This window comes from Pipistrellus kuhlii, unplaced genomic scaffold (genome assembly GCF_014108245.1).
Source record: "Pipistrellus kuhlii isolate mPipKuh1 unplaced genomic scaffold, mPipKuh1.p scaffold_m20_p_7, whole genome shotgun sequence".
Lineage (NCBI taxonomy): Eukaryota > Metazoa > Chordata > Mammalia > Chiroptera > Vespertilionidae > Pipistrellus > Pipistrellus kuhlii.
Window position 1 is genome coordinate 8,325,767 of NW_023425573.1, and position 16,905 is coordinate 8,342,671.

General features: G+C 39.2%; 1 protein-coding gene across 5 annotated transcripts in view; it reads right to left on the bottom strand.

Annotated features, from left to right (window-relative positions):
• Window positions 1-16,905, bottom strand: part of PARD3B (par-3 family cell polarity regulator beta) — an 861,922-nt gene that overhangs the window by 265,769 nt on the left and 579,248 nt on the right. For 2 of the 5 annotated variants that reach the window (XM_045575575.1, XM_045575573.1), the window contains exons 17-18: window positions 5,497-5,703; window positions 4,156-4,393 (exon numbers count right to left, since the gene is read on the bottom strand). In XM_045575575.1, the coding sequence (XP_045431531.1) occupies window positions 4,156-4,393; window positions 5,497-5,703 (445 nt within the window). Of the gene's footprint in view, window positions 1-4,155; window positions 4,397-5,496; window positions 5,704-16,905 lie in introns of all 5 variants that reach the window. The other 3 variants (XM_045575574.1, XM_045575572.1, XM_036420516.2) reach the window with 2 other exon arrangements.

Here is a 16,905-nt window from a genome sequence, read left to right on the forward strand (position 1 = left end):
CATACATACATTGGCTCAGTTAAGAAGTAACAGTAAAGAATATTCAACTGATTGGTTAGGAGGAATAAAGTTGATTCAAATAGCTGCAAAACAAGTTCACTATTTAGATTAAAGACCACATTTCTTTAGAACATTTACTTCAGGTATAAAAGGGCTTTTATACTGAAACAGAGACCATTTTTATACTTAGCTTTTTGTAATGGCTTCATGTGAAGCTGGTTTAAAAATAACCACCCCATACTAATATGTAGCAGACAGTTTTTTAAAAAAGCAAGCATACAGTGACTTGGCATCACTACTACAATGTGCAAAGTTCTGATAACATATCTGCTAAAAATTCAGTGTGGCCTGGAGATGCACACTGTTACCTGCTAAGACAATTACAAAGGGTGAGATAACGCTGCCCTTCTGACTTCTTACCTTCTTCATAGCACCTACTACAATCTGAAATCATCTCAACTATTTTGAGTTAATTGTTGACTCTCTCCCCATCACTGGAAAGAGCTATGGCAAATAACTGCTAATCCCCAAGAGCAGCGGACAGGGGCTGCTTTCTCCCAGAGGTCTCCTAGGCAAATGGCTCACCACTTCCTGGAAAATGCCTTGTTATACATAGTTTTCATGGTTATTCTATATTTTTGTTTTAAATTCAAGAAATTAAAAAGTCTGATTTCTCCTTCCTTCACTATAACAAAAAAATATATACCATAAAAGTGGGGATTTCATTGTTTATGCCCAGTGTCTAAAACAGTGTCTGATGTAAAGCAGGCATTTAATAGAGTTGAATAGCTGAAGAATAATTATTAATGTGCTTGGCAATGAGTAGGTATTCTATATATGTTGTTTATCAAATAAATAAGGGTAAACAAAATTTAAAAGCAGAGATGAAGTTTCTATTGGCACATTTTACACTTTGTTCTTTGTTAATCCATTAAAGTGGAGTTCAGTGGGCACAATTCCTTTGAGAACAAAATCATACAAAAATATACAGAAAAAGGTACTTGACCAACAATATCAAGACTTTCCATTCAGGATCCCAAACCAGTTGACAATTCAAAGGCTTTTGAAGTGAGTGGCCTATAATTTGAAGAGGAGAATACAGCAGCTATGATATAAAAGAATGGATTTTAAACAAAAATCTATGGCAGAATTCACTTTAAAGAATATAAAGATCAACAAGGTTATAAATAATTGAGAAATCAGACACTGATTCCTGGGTTTTTCATTCTAGATAGGCAAGATTTTGTTAGCCAAAGGATATTTCTCTTCAGTGCTTAGGAAATATCTGCTAGACCCCAGGAAGTTGGCTTAAGGCTGATAGCAATGGGCGGGTCTATTGAGAGGTTTGAGCTTCATTCACTCTTTGGCTACAAAGAGCCACAGGCCACAGGGTAGTGCCATAAACAGTACAATAGGCCTAAAGGAAACCAAACGAATAATGGAGGAATTTAAAAGCCTTTTGAACTGCTAACTGTTCTCTTTCAACAGCAGGCAAACAGGATACAGGGAAACTATCAACATGGGTGGGTTCCAGCCCTGCCTATTTTTCCATGATAATTTATGGCTTCTGTAAGCCATGGTTGAATCTGCAAGGTCATTCTGAAATCAGGACAGAGTAAGCATCCTGGGCCCAGACAACACATGCGAAGATATGAATTAATGAAATCCGCCACAATTTTTCAAAAGGATCAGGAGGACATCAAATTAATTAATCAGCTACACTGTACCACTCTCTATATATCACCAACAGGAGTGGATCAGCTAATGTCGGAAAAGCACACAACACAAAGTCTTTACAAGCATAGCCACAGCCAACATATTTTCACTTCCATGATGCAGGGCGTGGTGAGGAGAAGGAAGCAGAATTTCAGTCCTCACTTGGGCCCGTGGCCAGGTGCCACCATACACGGTACAAGTACACAACCTACATTAAAGCCTTGGGTTCAGGAAAGCTTCTGTGAAAAAAGCTAATGGAAAAAATAATACATATTTAAACCACACGTCTAACTCCTAGGAACCTTAAAGCAATCAATCTTTTTTAAATAAGAAAGAAACTAAGTCAATAGCATCTGAGCAACAGATGAGAATGAAGGCGAAATCTCTTGGCTAATGGTAACAGCTTTTGTGTTCTTTGTTGTTGAAAATGTGCATGTAGCAGGAGCTCCAATATGCTCACAAACTCAGATGCGAAAGGCTATGGAAAACAGTTGCTATTTTTACACCAGAGATAAACTCAAACACCACTTTTCAGATCTTAATTTTGCTGAAATAGTAGAAAGGCACAAACCCTGAGTTGCTAGATGTCTAAAGGATCCAGGAGGCCCTGTGATTTCTAACTGAGGAAAATATAGCATGCATTGAACAAGAGAAGCTGGCTCTATGTTATGGGCAATGGCGTATGAACCTGCTGAATCCAATCATCTGAAGTAAAATATCAAGTTAAGGCTTAATGTAGTAATATTCTAGAAAATGGGAAGCTCTGACAGTTTTTTTTTAATATTTATAGACAACTCTAGTTAAGCTTTTATAGAATTTTTTTCCTTATGAATTACTATTACATTAAATAAATAGTAATAATTACGATGATAATTATATTAGTGTCCTATTGATGCTGTAAAAAAGTGTGACAAACGTGGTGGCTTAAACAACAAAAACGAGCTGAAATTAAGGGGTTGGCAGGTCTGTATTCTTTTCTAGAGGTTCTTTAGAGAGAATCCATTTTCTTGATCTTTGAGAGATCTGTCTACTGGTATCAGTATTATTTCTATCCCCTAAATGTCATATATAGTTTATGAGTGTGTGAAACACAGAGTTTATTATTGTTATTATTTAATTACTGCATTATTTTCCATATATGCCAGAGGCTAAGACCAACAGTAGTTAGCATAGCAATGTCATATTCAGCAGGGCTGAAAATCAGCATGATATTGCCCTGCTGTTGGCCAAATGGCTCAAGGCAATCTCTTAACCTGATAATCCTTTTATTGTTTACCAAACTTCACCTTTGATATGCTTGTTTGCATTCCTAAAGGGGAAATGTGCATTCATGTGAATAAAAGCAAATGCGACCCAGAAGTCAGAGAGCTTCTCCACTAGAGGGAAGTTTTCCACCTGGCCCTCCATGCCTTCTAAATTCATATTTCTTGACTAGTGTCTTCATTTGTGCATCGGCCCCTTTTCCAGATCCTGAACCCTAGCCTCAAATGGATGTGGCATTCCACATATGAACAATTGAATATATTGTTATATATAAAGGATTGAATATATATATTCAAGGAATATATACATATATATTATATATACACATATATTCATATATATTGTACATATATATTCATATATACATATATATTATACACACACACACACACACACACACACACACATATATATATATATATATATATATATATATATATATATATATATATATATTATATATAAACATATATATATTCCTTGGCTGCAGACTGAGAAGCAGGTGTGGTCCTGACACCAACCCAAACGCAGAGGGTGTCATGGACCTGCAACCATGCCTAGTCAACAGAGCATTTGCACATGAGACCTTGTCTCACACCCCCACGTGCCAGGAGAACAGGTATGTTGGCCTCTGAAAGTGGGGAAACTCAGGCTCAGGGCAGTAAGAAGTATGTGTGAAGCCCAGCAGCTACTGCATGAGTTCAGACCAGTGTCATCTGACTCTGAACCCAGTGACACCTCCACTGGACCTCAGAGCCTCTGTGAATGGCAGCCAATGTGCCCACATGCCCGGTTATTCAGACCTAGACTCATGGGAGTAGAGAGGGGGGTGTGGTTCATCTGGTCAGTCTTCTTTGATTCAAAGAGATTGCCCTAAGGGTCACAGTTAGGATTCACATTTAATTTATCCGCATAGCACTTTGGTACCAAGGTCTCCGGGAATTGCCCACGTCTTTGACAGCAGATATAGAATTGCTTCCTGTCATCACCACGAGTTTCTGAGCCACTCAAGAAGTCTCCTTCTGCGTCCGCAGAAAAGGAGCAAGCAAGTGCATTCTCAGTTTAAAGTTGTACTCATTCTGCTGAATGCACACAAATGGGTGATTGCACCATGGGATATGAACAAACGAACAAATGAAAACCAAAACCAAGTTAGCCTTCCAAGCAAGTCCCTACCTCAGCATGGCACCAAGCCCCTTTCTCTTGATCTTCCTTTCTGGATCTTCGCTTTCCTCCTTCTGCTTCTTCTCCTTGCCTTTCACTTTGCCCTTCTCCTTCTTCTTCTCCTTCTCTTTTGTCTTTTTGGCTTTTCTGACTTTATTCTCCAGGTCCTCCTGCTCAGAGCTCCCTGGAGGGGCCGAGTCACAGTTGAGGGCTCCGTGGCCGGAGTGAGAGCTCCTATCGGACAATCCGTCTGCAGAGGAAAAATATTTACACACACGGTCAGGGGCACCCCGTGTCAGCATCCCAAGAAAAGTTAAAATGCAAAACGCAGAGGAGTGAATAAGAGCGCTGTGCAGGTCTCCCCTTTCCGGGGGCCACTTGTACCCTTTGAAGACACAGCTACCTCAATCTGGTTTGGTGGAGGGAGTGGGAGATGAGCAGGGAAAGTCTGATGCATGGGAGAGCATGGATCTCTCTGAACTCCAGCTTGCTAACCTGGATCAGCTCAGAAAGCGCACATGCTGGGCAATAAGCAGGGGCAGTGGGGGTAGGGGTGTATTTCCAGGAGAGGTTTTTGAGCACAAGATAACCCATTGGCTTCCACCCCATTAATGCGGTCGGCAGAAAGGAACTCACTACAGACTGATTCATTTGCCTCTCAGCATAACCATTATGGCCTGTCTCAGTTTAGGTTCTTACAAGGGTATTTCTTAGATCACATGATCTCACGCATCTAGAGGAAATAATGAACAATATAAACTGATGAACAAAAACAGACCCAGAGAAAGAGAAGCAGCGATCAGACTCTCAAACCTCAGAGGGAAAGTAGCGGAGGGTGGGGGTAAGGGGGAGAGATCAACCAAAGGACTTGTGTGCATGCATATGGCCATGTGGCCATGGACAACAGGGGGGTGGAGGTATATGTAGGGAGGGGTTGGGATGGGAATGGAGGGATGAGGACAATTATGTGATACCATAATCAATAATAATAATAATAATAAAATGCTGTCGGTCCTGGGGTGGATGCTGCTTCTAACGGCTCCAATGAGAATGACAAGAAACGCAGTAGACTGAGTGCTCCCACCCTCGGGGAGGAATGACAGCCGGTCCTCGCTGGAAAGTGACAGCGAGCGTTTCTCTCGCATCTGCGCAGTAGAATAAATTGCACATTGCCTTATGCAATCCCATGTTCGTTAAGCCAAAGGGCAAAACACATCGGGGGAAACGAATTACTTTTAATATGGAAACTATAATTGGGATCCTCAAAGCAGTTTTCTCCGCCGTGAAGCACACACGCTCGCGGATGACAGCGGGAGGAGGGAGCCAGGGCAGGAGGGAGGCAGGCGGCCCTACCGGCGTCCAGGTCCTCGGGGCCCTCGTAGGACTTGTCGATGGCCGCGCGGAAGCTCTCGTTGCAGCCGCGGCCGCGGACCATGTGCGGCCGGGGCCGGTGGAAGGGCAGCTCGTTCTTGCGCACCTCGGCCACGGCCGTCTGCAGGCTCTCCAGCGAGCTGGACTTCTTCAGGCCCAGCGTGGGGCCCAAATCCTTGCCTGGAGGTTCTGGAAGAGAAAGGCAAAAGGTCACTGAAAGGTCCGCTGTTTCAAAATTATCTCTGTTTGGGCATCTTTAAAAAAAAAAAAAAAATATATAGATATATATATATATATATATATATATATATATATATACATATATATATATATATATATACACACACACACACACACACACACATATATATATATATATATATATATATATATATATATATATATATATATATATATATATATATATATATTATTGATTTTTTACAGAGAGGGAGGGAGAGGGATAGAGAGTTAGAAACACGGATGAGAGAGAAGCATGGATCAGCTGCCTCCTGCACACCTCCCACTGGGGATGTGCCTGCAACCAAGGTACATGCCCCTGACCGGAATCAAACCTGGGACCTTTCAGTCTGAAGGCTGATGCTCTATCCACTGAGCCAAACTGGTTTCAGCTCTGTTTAGGCATCTTACAAAAAGGATGCTACCTGAGAGGGTGGCAGTTGGGGATACACCCCAGCTTTGCCTCTTGCTGTGATTGTGAACAAGTGGTTGCCTCCTTTGAGCCTTAGTTTCATTTTGTATAAAGTTGGGGAAAGATTTAAAATGATATCATATATAGAAATAAACATGTATGTGTGTATATATATATATGCATATGCACACACCCGCATAAATATACATCTGAAAGGTTTTAGCGGTCTGCAGAGATTCTGTGTGTGAGGGTGTGTATATGACCGTGTGTGCCTATGCACACATACTTGCACACATACGTACACAGAGCTAACGTAGTGGATGCTGTTCTTTGGTACCCATCTCAAGCATCCCCATATCCTGCAGCTTTTATGACTTCCATCATTGCTTTTATAATTATTAAGTACCCTACACAAAGAAATCAAAGGACACTAAAGCGATTGCGATTTTTGTGATTAAATACTTTACCTTACTCTGGTGGCTATTAGTGCATGGTGAATACAATTTACTTAGTCTCCAGATAAATAAAGCAAAGCGAGAAAGAAAATAACTTTTCTGTGTGAATGCTTATTGTTACAAATTATTCCTATTTGGGTATTTACAAAGGGATAGCTTTTCTATATGGTAATATTCCAAAAAGAAGTAAGCAATACCTAAATAGGTTTTAATAATTTGTGATCTGATGTACATCATTTTTCATTTGCGCTGTTTATCTTGCCCTGTATCTGCCTCCTTCCCCTCATTCCCACCCACAGCCAGCTCCCTGTTGTCCATAGGAGTAGGCTACACAGATACCAGCAGCACAGGCTCGCTTTGCAGATGGAAGGGGTTCTATCAGGGCTCTTTGCCACCAGAGCCAGGGCTCATGGTACGCTCCAGCTACGAAGGAGATTATGATGATGACGAGGCTACACTTGCATTACTGGAAATAACCTCCTCTGCAGGTTTTCAGTATATATAGATGGCGGGCATATACAGGGGTGTGTACATAAAGTACCTACATTTCAGGGCCCAGCACACAATGAGGCTCACTGAACTACCATCAGTATCTTTGCTCTTCTGCTGTGCCCACCTTTAATACTAATTGCTTAACACCTCACTAAGTAATGCAAAGGACATAAAGGAAGTAATGCCTATACAAAGATGAGATGACTACATAAACACACAAAACATTAAAAAATTACACATTCCTTCCATAAGTCCTGCATGTATTAAAAATAGTCAAAATAATTACAATAATGCTGACAGCTACAGATGATTCTAAGTGCTTTACTAGGATTACCTTACTACAAGCCTAAGAGTTGTGCTACTGCACTACTGTTAGCCCTATTGCAGATGAGGAAACTGAGGCACAGAGCAGTGAAATACTGGCCCAAAGTTATACACTTAAGTGTCAGAACTGGGCACTGTCCTGTGGCAGCCTAATGCTACCCTTTCTAATCACGCTGCCTAATGCCATTTGGCCTCTGCTTTCTTCTTGATTATGGTCAGGCTACTTCAAGTGGCCTCCAGATTCCTTATCTCTGAAAGAGCATTAGTTTAGATTAGCCCGAGTCTAGCCAAGCAGGCAAAGTACAAAAATTGGACCTGTTTTTACAGTTTCATCATTAACTTTCAAGAGGCAATTTTGCACTTTGAATAATACACATGATGACAATAAACACTGCATTTCACAGAGTGATACTGCATTTCCAATAATCGCAACAGAGGTGAGACTAAGCCAAAAACAAAATCCCAGTAGATGTCAGGGACATATTTCTGGTACTACTTGAATAGTACCAGAATATATTCATAAATATTGAGAATATATTCCTACTAAATCCATAGAGGGAGATGTTTCTTCTATTCGCTGGAAGGAAGGTTAGTTGAATAAACAGAAATCGAGTAAAATTCTTTCTGACAAGAAAACAAAAAAAAAAGCAACATGGAGGCTTGGGGTACTGAAGCAACAGTAAAAGCTTTGGAGTTTACAGAAAACATTTTACACCATCAAGCCCTAGGGATGTTTGATAGGAAGTTTGGTGAAGATACAGAGATGAAAGTGAGAAAGCCTCATCCTTCTGTTGACAATAGTAACCATCTTTTATTTATTAATTCCATCCAGGAGATTATATTAGAACTCAAACTGTAAGTTTTCACATCAACCTCTACAATAAATTCCAGGGAACATGAAAGCGAATAAATCATCTAAGATAGAAGGCATGTTATCTAAAAGGAGCTCATCTGAAGCTTAGCGAGAAGTTCTATTTGAGAAGGAACAAATACACTGCTGCTCATTCTAAGAACACTGAGCATTAAGGATTCATGGACTTTGTAGGATTAATAGAGCCAGCAATGAATTCACTTTGTGTTTTTCTTTTTTTTAATGTATCCTTATTGTTGAAAGTATTACAATTATCCCCTTTTATTCCCCCATGGACCCTCTCTCCCTTCCCTACACTCTCCCCACTCCCCCAACCAAGCCTACCACACTATTGTCTATGCCCATGGGTTATACAGATATGCATATAAAACATCACTTTGTATAAATAAACATCACCAATAAGAAGCATCAGCTGATGTTGGCCACAGTAATGGCGTGGCACTCTTGGATGCAGTACTTAGTAAAACTAAAGGCAAAAAGGGTGGTTGAGTCCTAGGTTGTAATGTGGACTTTCAGGCTAGAAACCAGTGTTTATATTTATTCCCAAGGAGTGACCAGGATGTAGCTGCAGAAGAAAGGCAGATGGTAAAGAGGAGAATACAAATTCAGGAAGGTTTTTTACAAGGACTTACAAGTTCAGTGACCTGATGGAACTGAATCTCCAACTGAAAGGGGACTCTGACATGGACCTTGACCAGGGCTCACATCTCCTTTATGTGTCAGGAGGCTCGAGGCCACTGGTTGCGGGAGGGATTATTATGTCAATTGATAGGCATCAGCACTCAATTGCAACAGAACCTTTGGAAAAAAGTACCCTAGCATATACAGATTTCATGACGTACAATAAAATGTTACATTCAATCCCTCTTTTCTGCTGCTCTCGCCAATTCCTGCTTAGATTCACATTGCATTGGGAATTCCGTAGCTTTTAGAATGGGAAGATTCACTGTCTATTTTTAGCCTAACTACCCAAATATTTTTTCCTAGGCTCCCAATAAAAGAAAAGGTCTCTTTGAAGGGATAGTATAAAATAAGTAATTAATCAAAATAAAAATCTCAGTCATTCTATCCCATTGAAGTCACCCTAAAATATGATCACTCCTCACGTTTTCATCTGTAGCTGATATGATATTGGCTGTGGCTGAGTTCAAGCAATTGTCTGAGAGAGTCATCTATGAATACCACGTGTTATCAGTCATAGGGTGGACTTTGTCCAAATTGGAGTGTTTATTTGTCCTTGGAGCATCTACAGGACTTATCTGAGTACGACTGCTCAGTGATTTCCAGGCCGGCTTAGACTAGGTGCACAGGCCAAGGAATACATCTTCCAATGCTTAGTAAGGAGGCTTTATTTTGTAACCTATAATTTCTATGTTCATTGACCATGTTCTCTGAGATCCTGATAAACTTATCTCACCATCAGAAATGTGAACCCAGCATACACAAACTTCTCAAAATAAATGATCCAACAATTATCAAGGTGTGAAAAGAAGAATCTTCCGTGTCAAAAATGGGCGATATAATAAAAATATTTTGTAAATTCCATGTGCCAAATATTCCTTTAAAATAAAGGCTTCTGAAAGAAATATGACTATAATCTTTTTTAAAAAAATGATTTTGAGAGAGGAAAGAAGAAAGAGAGGGAGACAGAAACATCAACAATGAGAGAATCATGGATCAGCTGCCTCTTGCATGCCTCCTACTTGGGATTAAGCCCACTACCTGAATATGTGCTCTGACTGAGAATTGAACCATAATCTCATGGTTCATGGATGGATGCTCAACTACTGAGCACACTGGACAGGCTGTAATCATTTTAAAAAAGATGCTGTAACACTTTCAAAGATTTTTCAATTCTCAAATGAAGGGATTGCCTTGACTTGGTCCCAGAAGACTTCCTTATGTAAAGGGGAATTTCAGGGTCATGTCTCTGGGCTCCATCCATCCTCAAACAAATCCACTACTCCATGGCACCTAGGAAAATAGTGTCATGAACATACATGGACATGAGTATGGACACACACAGCAAGATTAAAGATTTAAAGGAGTCGTGCCACCAGTTCTCCTGGGAGTATTAAATATGTGAGTAGAGGGAAGTTCAGAGCTCCTGGATAGGTGGAGAGGGGTCACTACAAAACAGATTCTTAAAAGACTGAGAAACCACTGTGCCAGCCTCCTAGCTACGACGGCCCACTTCAACCATGAAATAGAAAGTCCTTCCCGGACGGTTGTTTGGATGTGAACCTCAATTTCTGAATCGGATTTGAATTCCTGCCCCTGCCCTTGTGCTGAAACTGCTGCTGGTTCCTTACAAGGCACGTGACTAAGATAATAGGGAATAAGACAGTCCAGAGAGTAGTGGTTCACAGAGAGAGAATAGAGGAGAGGCTGTGGAAAATCCCAACACGCCCTACTCGGCTACTTATTTCTTGAGTTATTGACTCTCTGAGCCTCAGTTTTGTAATCTGTAAAATGAGGATAAGGATACAAGAGTGCCCGTCACACGGTATATGCTCATAAAACATTGATGATAATTATTAAGACTGTTACCTCTAAACATGTGAATAAGTGAAGGCCCAGCACAGTTCATTTGTTTTAATCCACCACTGCATTTTTAAAAATATATTTTATTGATTTCAGAGAGGAAGGGAGAGGGAGAGGGTGATAGAAACATCAATGATGAGAGAGAATCACTGATCAGTTGCTTCCTGCACACCCCCTACTGGAGATTTAGCCCACAACCCGGGCATGTGCCATGACTGGGAATTGAACCATGGCCTCCTGGTTCATAGCTCAATGCTCAACCACTGAGCCACACCAGCTGGGCTACCACTGCATTCTAAAACATAACCATTCCTTCTGCAAAAGCTGAAAAGGGCTTCATACAGGTATACTTACTTTATCTTTTAATTTAAAAGTTGAACCTGATTCCCCCCTTCGTCCCAAATAACTCCTTACACTTTTCCATCTATTCGTCACATACAGAGGCTATTCGTAGGAAGATTAATGATGGGGCCTTGGTTGCCCTTCCCTTTAGGCTATAATCATTTAATTAGTCAGAGGTTTCATTGGCAATGTTTGAACTTCCCATGCCAGCATTAAAGTCTCACATTAAAAGAATACCTTAATCCAGAAGAGCAGTAATTGGATCTTCCATTATTGATGAAATTACTTCCAATATATTCTTATTAAGACATAGGAAATTATTTTGGGGAAGGTATTCACTTTCAAATACATGGCAAGTTTTTCTACCAGCTAGATCTTAATAATTAACAAATACTTATGATAAATTAACAATAAATAACGTATTAATCTGCTCATTTCAATGACATCAGTAGTCCTCAAGGCACTTTAGTGGAAATTAATTAAGCTGGAGCCCCGCCCTCAAAAATAAAGGAATTGTGCCCAGGAGTAAATTGGGGACCAAAATGATTGCAATGCTAACCAGGGGTCACAGCATGAAGCTTGAAAAGCCTGGAATTCATCAAGATAGCCTGCTTTCATTATCAATTTGGCCTTTCTGTATTATGAGCAATGAACTTGGGCAAATACAATAGAAATGCTTTACTTGCTTCATAGGGAGTTGTGATGTGAAATTAATAGCCTTAAAACTCTTTGAATGAAAAATTATTATAAATTCCAAGTAGGAAGTTACAGCATCATTTTATTCATTAACATATCCCACTTTGTCTTTTTATTTTAGATTACACTTACTGAAAATTTTGTATATTTGATTTTTTCAGTAGTTTCCCTAGAGGCTAAATGTCTTATGTGCTTTAATAGATATCATTGCAAATCCATTAGCCTCGAAAAAAATTCCCCATAATATCCAAATGTATAATTTCCGAAATTGTGTTATCTGTGCTAACTGTGTCCATAATGGGACTAATTACTTTCTTGCCTATCTCAGTATTCCAAATATTGATCATCATTCCAAGCTTATCAGTGTGCCCCATTTCCTAGTCATTACCACAGGGCACAAAGTAATCTGGCTTATACATTATCTGCTGTCATTTGGGTCTCAGTTCTTTTACTGGCAATTTCTAAGTTCTCTTGGAGCAGAGTTTTTTTTCTCTTAAGCCTTAATAAATTCTAGGGTCTTTCATCATTTCCTGAAATTCACGTCAAAATGTTCAATAATCAACTTCTCATTAAGATTCATGTATTTGCATAATCCTTCCTCTGCCTTCAAACATTATCTATTTTAAAGTGAAAATATCTAGAGAAAATATGGGAAGATTAGGTGAACAAATACAGCTAATGCTTCGATTGTGTGTATGGTCATGGCCCTCCAAAGGTCTTTAAATCTTTGCCTAGAGTTGCTATATGCTTTAATTTTCATTACTAATGATTCCTTCTTATAAATACTGACAGTCAAAATCTTATGCCATATTTTGATTCCTTTCCCAGACTCAAATTATGTTCAACAAAAATGATAGTGAATTTATCACACTGAAAAATATTCCTATGACAATTTTCTGTCTTTTTTTATTTTGTGGATAAGAAAATGGCACAATTCCATGGGTAAATTACTTAAAAAAAATACAGCCACACCTCTGGGTAGATTCTGTTAAGGTAACTGAAGAACTCGGAAAAATTCATTCCAATAGACTGGTTTGTTTTAATCTTTTGGTTTTCCTTTACCTGCCTTATCAGGAAAATGCCACTGAATGAAAAACAAACATACACATTTAAAAACCACCCCAAATTGGCATCAAATACAATAATGCATTTAAAAATTAGAGAAATAGCAACTGTCTCTGGAAGAAAATATGGCTACCTAAAGAAAACAAAATGTAACAAAAAACTCCAGCACTTTTATTATTTACCAGGGGCGCGGTGATTATTTTTGAGGACCAAACAAACTGACTTAGTGGCAAGCTTTTCTACTTGTGAAATAGGATAAGAGGATGGATAAATGCCACCCACCATGTCCTTAGTCTTGCTGATCTTTGTGTCCTCAGCACAGAGAAGTGCTAAATAACTATTGGTTGTAGGAGTAAATGAAGGTGAAAGTAAAGGGTCATTATAGACACCCCCTTTCTCCAATGCTGTGAGAGTGAATAAAGTTTTACCTGGAGAAACACACCCACCATTGCTTCACTTCCTCAAAGCCCGCACAGAGCATCCAGTTCTTTGTTAATACAGCACGTAGGTTCCTTTGGGGCCACTTTCAAGGATTCAGTGATGTCTACCCTACCTGTAACTATTCAGTCATCTTCTCTGTGTTTTGGCCTTTCTTTTTATAATCATTCCTTTCCCTCAACTACTTTTTATAATATCAACCTTTCCTGTCGTTTCCACCTCCTTATATGCACTCCAGTCATCTTATCTCTCCCCACTGCCAAGAACACCTTTATTTATCTCCCAGCTCCTCCTTGTATATCTTGGTAACAAACAGGCTTTTCACTCTGAGCGCAAACTGTCTCAGGGATACCTACCCTCCTTTCCTTTTTACCAGTTACTTTTTGTATGTGTTGCTTTGACAACACATTTTTCTTCTGCTTTTGATTGTTGAATGGTTTATGTGCTATGCGGGTCTTTTGTGATAGTACTCTCAAAACAAAGTATGATATAAAGAATTCTAATAAGTTTCTTTAAAAACCATTAGCATAACTCAAAGGTCAAACTGATTTCTTGGATGGTATCCACAGGAAGGTATTTTTATATAAGGTGTAAACTGATGTATTTTTGAGAGTCGAACATTATTTTTATACATTTTGCTTTATTATTTTATCCCCCTTTTGGAGCTGATTGTACTAAAATCAACTTCAACTTCTCAGTGGCTGAGAGAGAGAAGTTTTTCAGTTTTGTGTTAACATAAAAAACAATCTCTTTGTAGATACACATTAAGCAAGATTTCAATCTAATGAATGTCAAGCTGAAATCAAGTCTGCTACCACTGTTTCGTGAGTGTTTTGTGTTGCTCAGAACTGTGCTTGGTCCTAAGAGGAACAGAAGACAAGTGTAATTAGTAACTCACGTTCTTTTACTGCTTTCTAATTTACAAAGTTCTTTCCTGTTCAAAATGAGAACACACCACACACAGTGGATCATGTCCCGAGAGAGCTACAGAGGAGGAGAAGGAGTGAGGAGGGGCAGGATAAAATAAGTTAAGTAAGGAGAGCAATTTCACTCACCATCTCACTCAATGAGAGTGTGTTCTAGAGTGAATGCGTGGCAAGGAGAGAGCAGGAGTTGGGAGAAATGGACTTATTTCTGTGAGTCTCCATTTTGTTTTCTTTTTTAATCCCCAGGTTACATTTTATTATTTATCATTGAGATATAATGGACACATAAAACTGTGTAAGTTTAAAATGTACAACGTGATGATTTGATACATGTTTATATTGTGAAATCATTACCTCTGTAAGGTTAGTTAGCACTTCCATTACCTCACGTATGTGTGTGTTTGTTTGTGTGTGTTTGTGTGTGTGTGCTGAGAACATTTAAGATCTCTCTTAGGACCTTTCAAGTATATAATATAGTCTCCATGCTGTACAGTAGAACTTATTCATTTTATAACTGACCTACATCTCCCCGTTTCCCACCTTTTTCAGCTCCTAACAAACACCCTTTATTCCTTTTTTCAACGAGTCAGGCTTCTTTGGATTCTACATATAAGCAAGATCATATGGTAATTGTCTTTCTTGGTCTAATATATTTCACTTAGCATAATGTTCATAAGGTCCAGCCAGGTTGTCCCAAGTGGTGGGATTTTCAACTAACATGTGTGTGTGTGTGTGTGTGTGTGTGTGTGTGACATTTTCTTTACACATTCATCCACCAATGAACACTTGGGTTTTTTCCATGTCTTAGCGACTGTAAATAATGCTGCAGCAAACATGGTAGTACAGATATCTTTTCAAAATAGTGATTTCATTTCCTTTGGATATATAGCCATGTGGAATTGCTGGATCACATGATCAAATGATACTTTTAGTTTTAATTCTTTCCATAGTGGCTGTACCAATTTATATTCCCACCCACTGTGTAAAGGTTCACTTTTCTCCACATCCTACATGCATTAATTACCTCTTGTTCTTGTTTATCATAGCTATTCTTATAGGTGTGAGTAATGGTCTCTGCTTGATGCTCATGTCACTATCATCTTATCACAGGAAGTGTGACCCTTGTATTCAACATTTAAGTCTTTCATATGCCCCTACCCTTAATCAGAAGCCAATCAGCTTGTCTGATGCTTGACTGAAGAAACAGCAAGTCCTCAGGTTATGTCAGAGATCTGTTCCTAGGATGTGAGGTAATGTGAACACACCTACTTAAGCACCTACGTCACTCACATGGACCACATACACAAAAGTAATGAAGTGACACAGTAAAAATAATTAAAAGAAAGATAACAATTTCTGACCTTTACTTGTGGTAAATAAATAATAAAAAACATAAAGCACATATGTACATATGTTGAAATGATGGAACTTTTAAAAAATAAATAAATAAATGGGAGATGCCGACGTAACCACAAAATGACATACATCGAGTCTGATGTAATTCAAGGACTGTCTGTTCAGCTACCTGCTGGAAATAATTTTGTATCATGTACTTTAATATGCATTTAGGAGATTTCCAATTGTGTTTTGTGATTTCCCTTTCCCTGGTGACTTGAAAATCATTCCTGAAAGATACTGTTTTAGTACTGTATCTTATATAAATCTCAGCATAATCACTGAACTCTACTCTCTTTTAATTCCTCTTTTAAGTGCATGGAATTTACCAACAAAACAAGGTTGGCCTATTGACTTGGCAATGCTACTCAGACATGAGGTTTTCCTAGTCTGAACAATCTTAGAGCTAAAGTTCCTCCTACTTTCTTGGATGCCTATAAAAAAAATGAAATAAAATAAAAATAAAAATAAAAAGATAAGGCATCTGGTTTCCTCCAGAAGGTTATAATCCATGTGTGAAGTAAAGATGAACACACATGAAATGATAACACCAGAGAATGTGGAGAAGTCCCCTCACATTTGTGAAATATCACCTGAGAGTAGTAACATCCCAACATTTTAGAAAATAGAGATGTATGACTCCTAGCTTTCTCTGGAGTTATATTTCCAATGGGCACCATGTTATCTCTTTATTCCACTAATTAACTGCCTCTTCGCTAATAATTACATATTGAAAGCAATACCTATTACTGGTCCTGATGGATAGGCCCTGGCATCAAACTGTTTGGGCCCAGGTCCCAGGCCCATCCCTGTACTAACTGTGTTATCTTAGGTGAGGCTTCTACCTCTTTGCGCCTCAGTTTCCTCATCTGTAAGACAGATAATAATAGCACCTCACCCTAGCTGGTTTGGCTCAGTGGATAGAGTGTCGGGCTGTGGACTGAGGATCCCAGTTCAATTCCAGTCAAGGGCCCATGGCTGGGTTGCGGGCTTAATCCCCAGTAGGAGGCATGCAAGAGGAAGCTGATTGATGATTCTCATCAGTGATGTTTCTATCTCTCTCTCCCTCTCTCTTCCTCTCTGAAATCAATAAAAGTATTTAAAAAAAATAATAGCACCTCTTTCATAGGGTGGTTAGATTATCTGATACAGAGATTACCTGTGGTACCTGGAACACCGCTTATATTCATG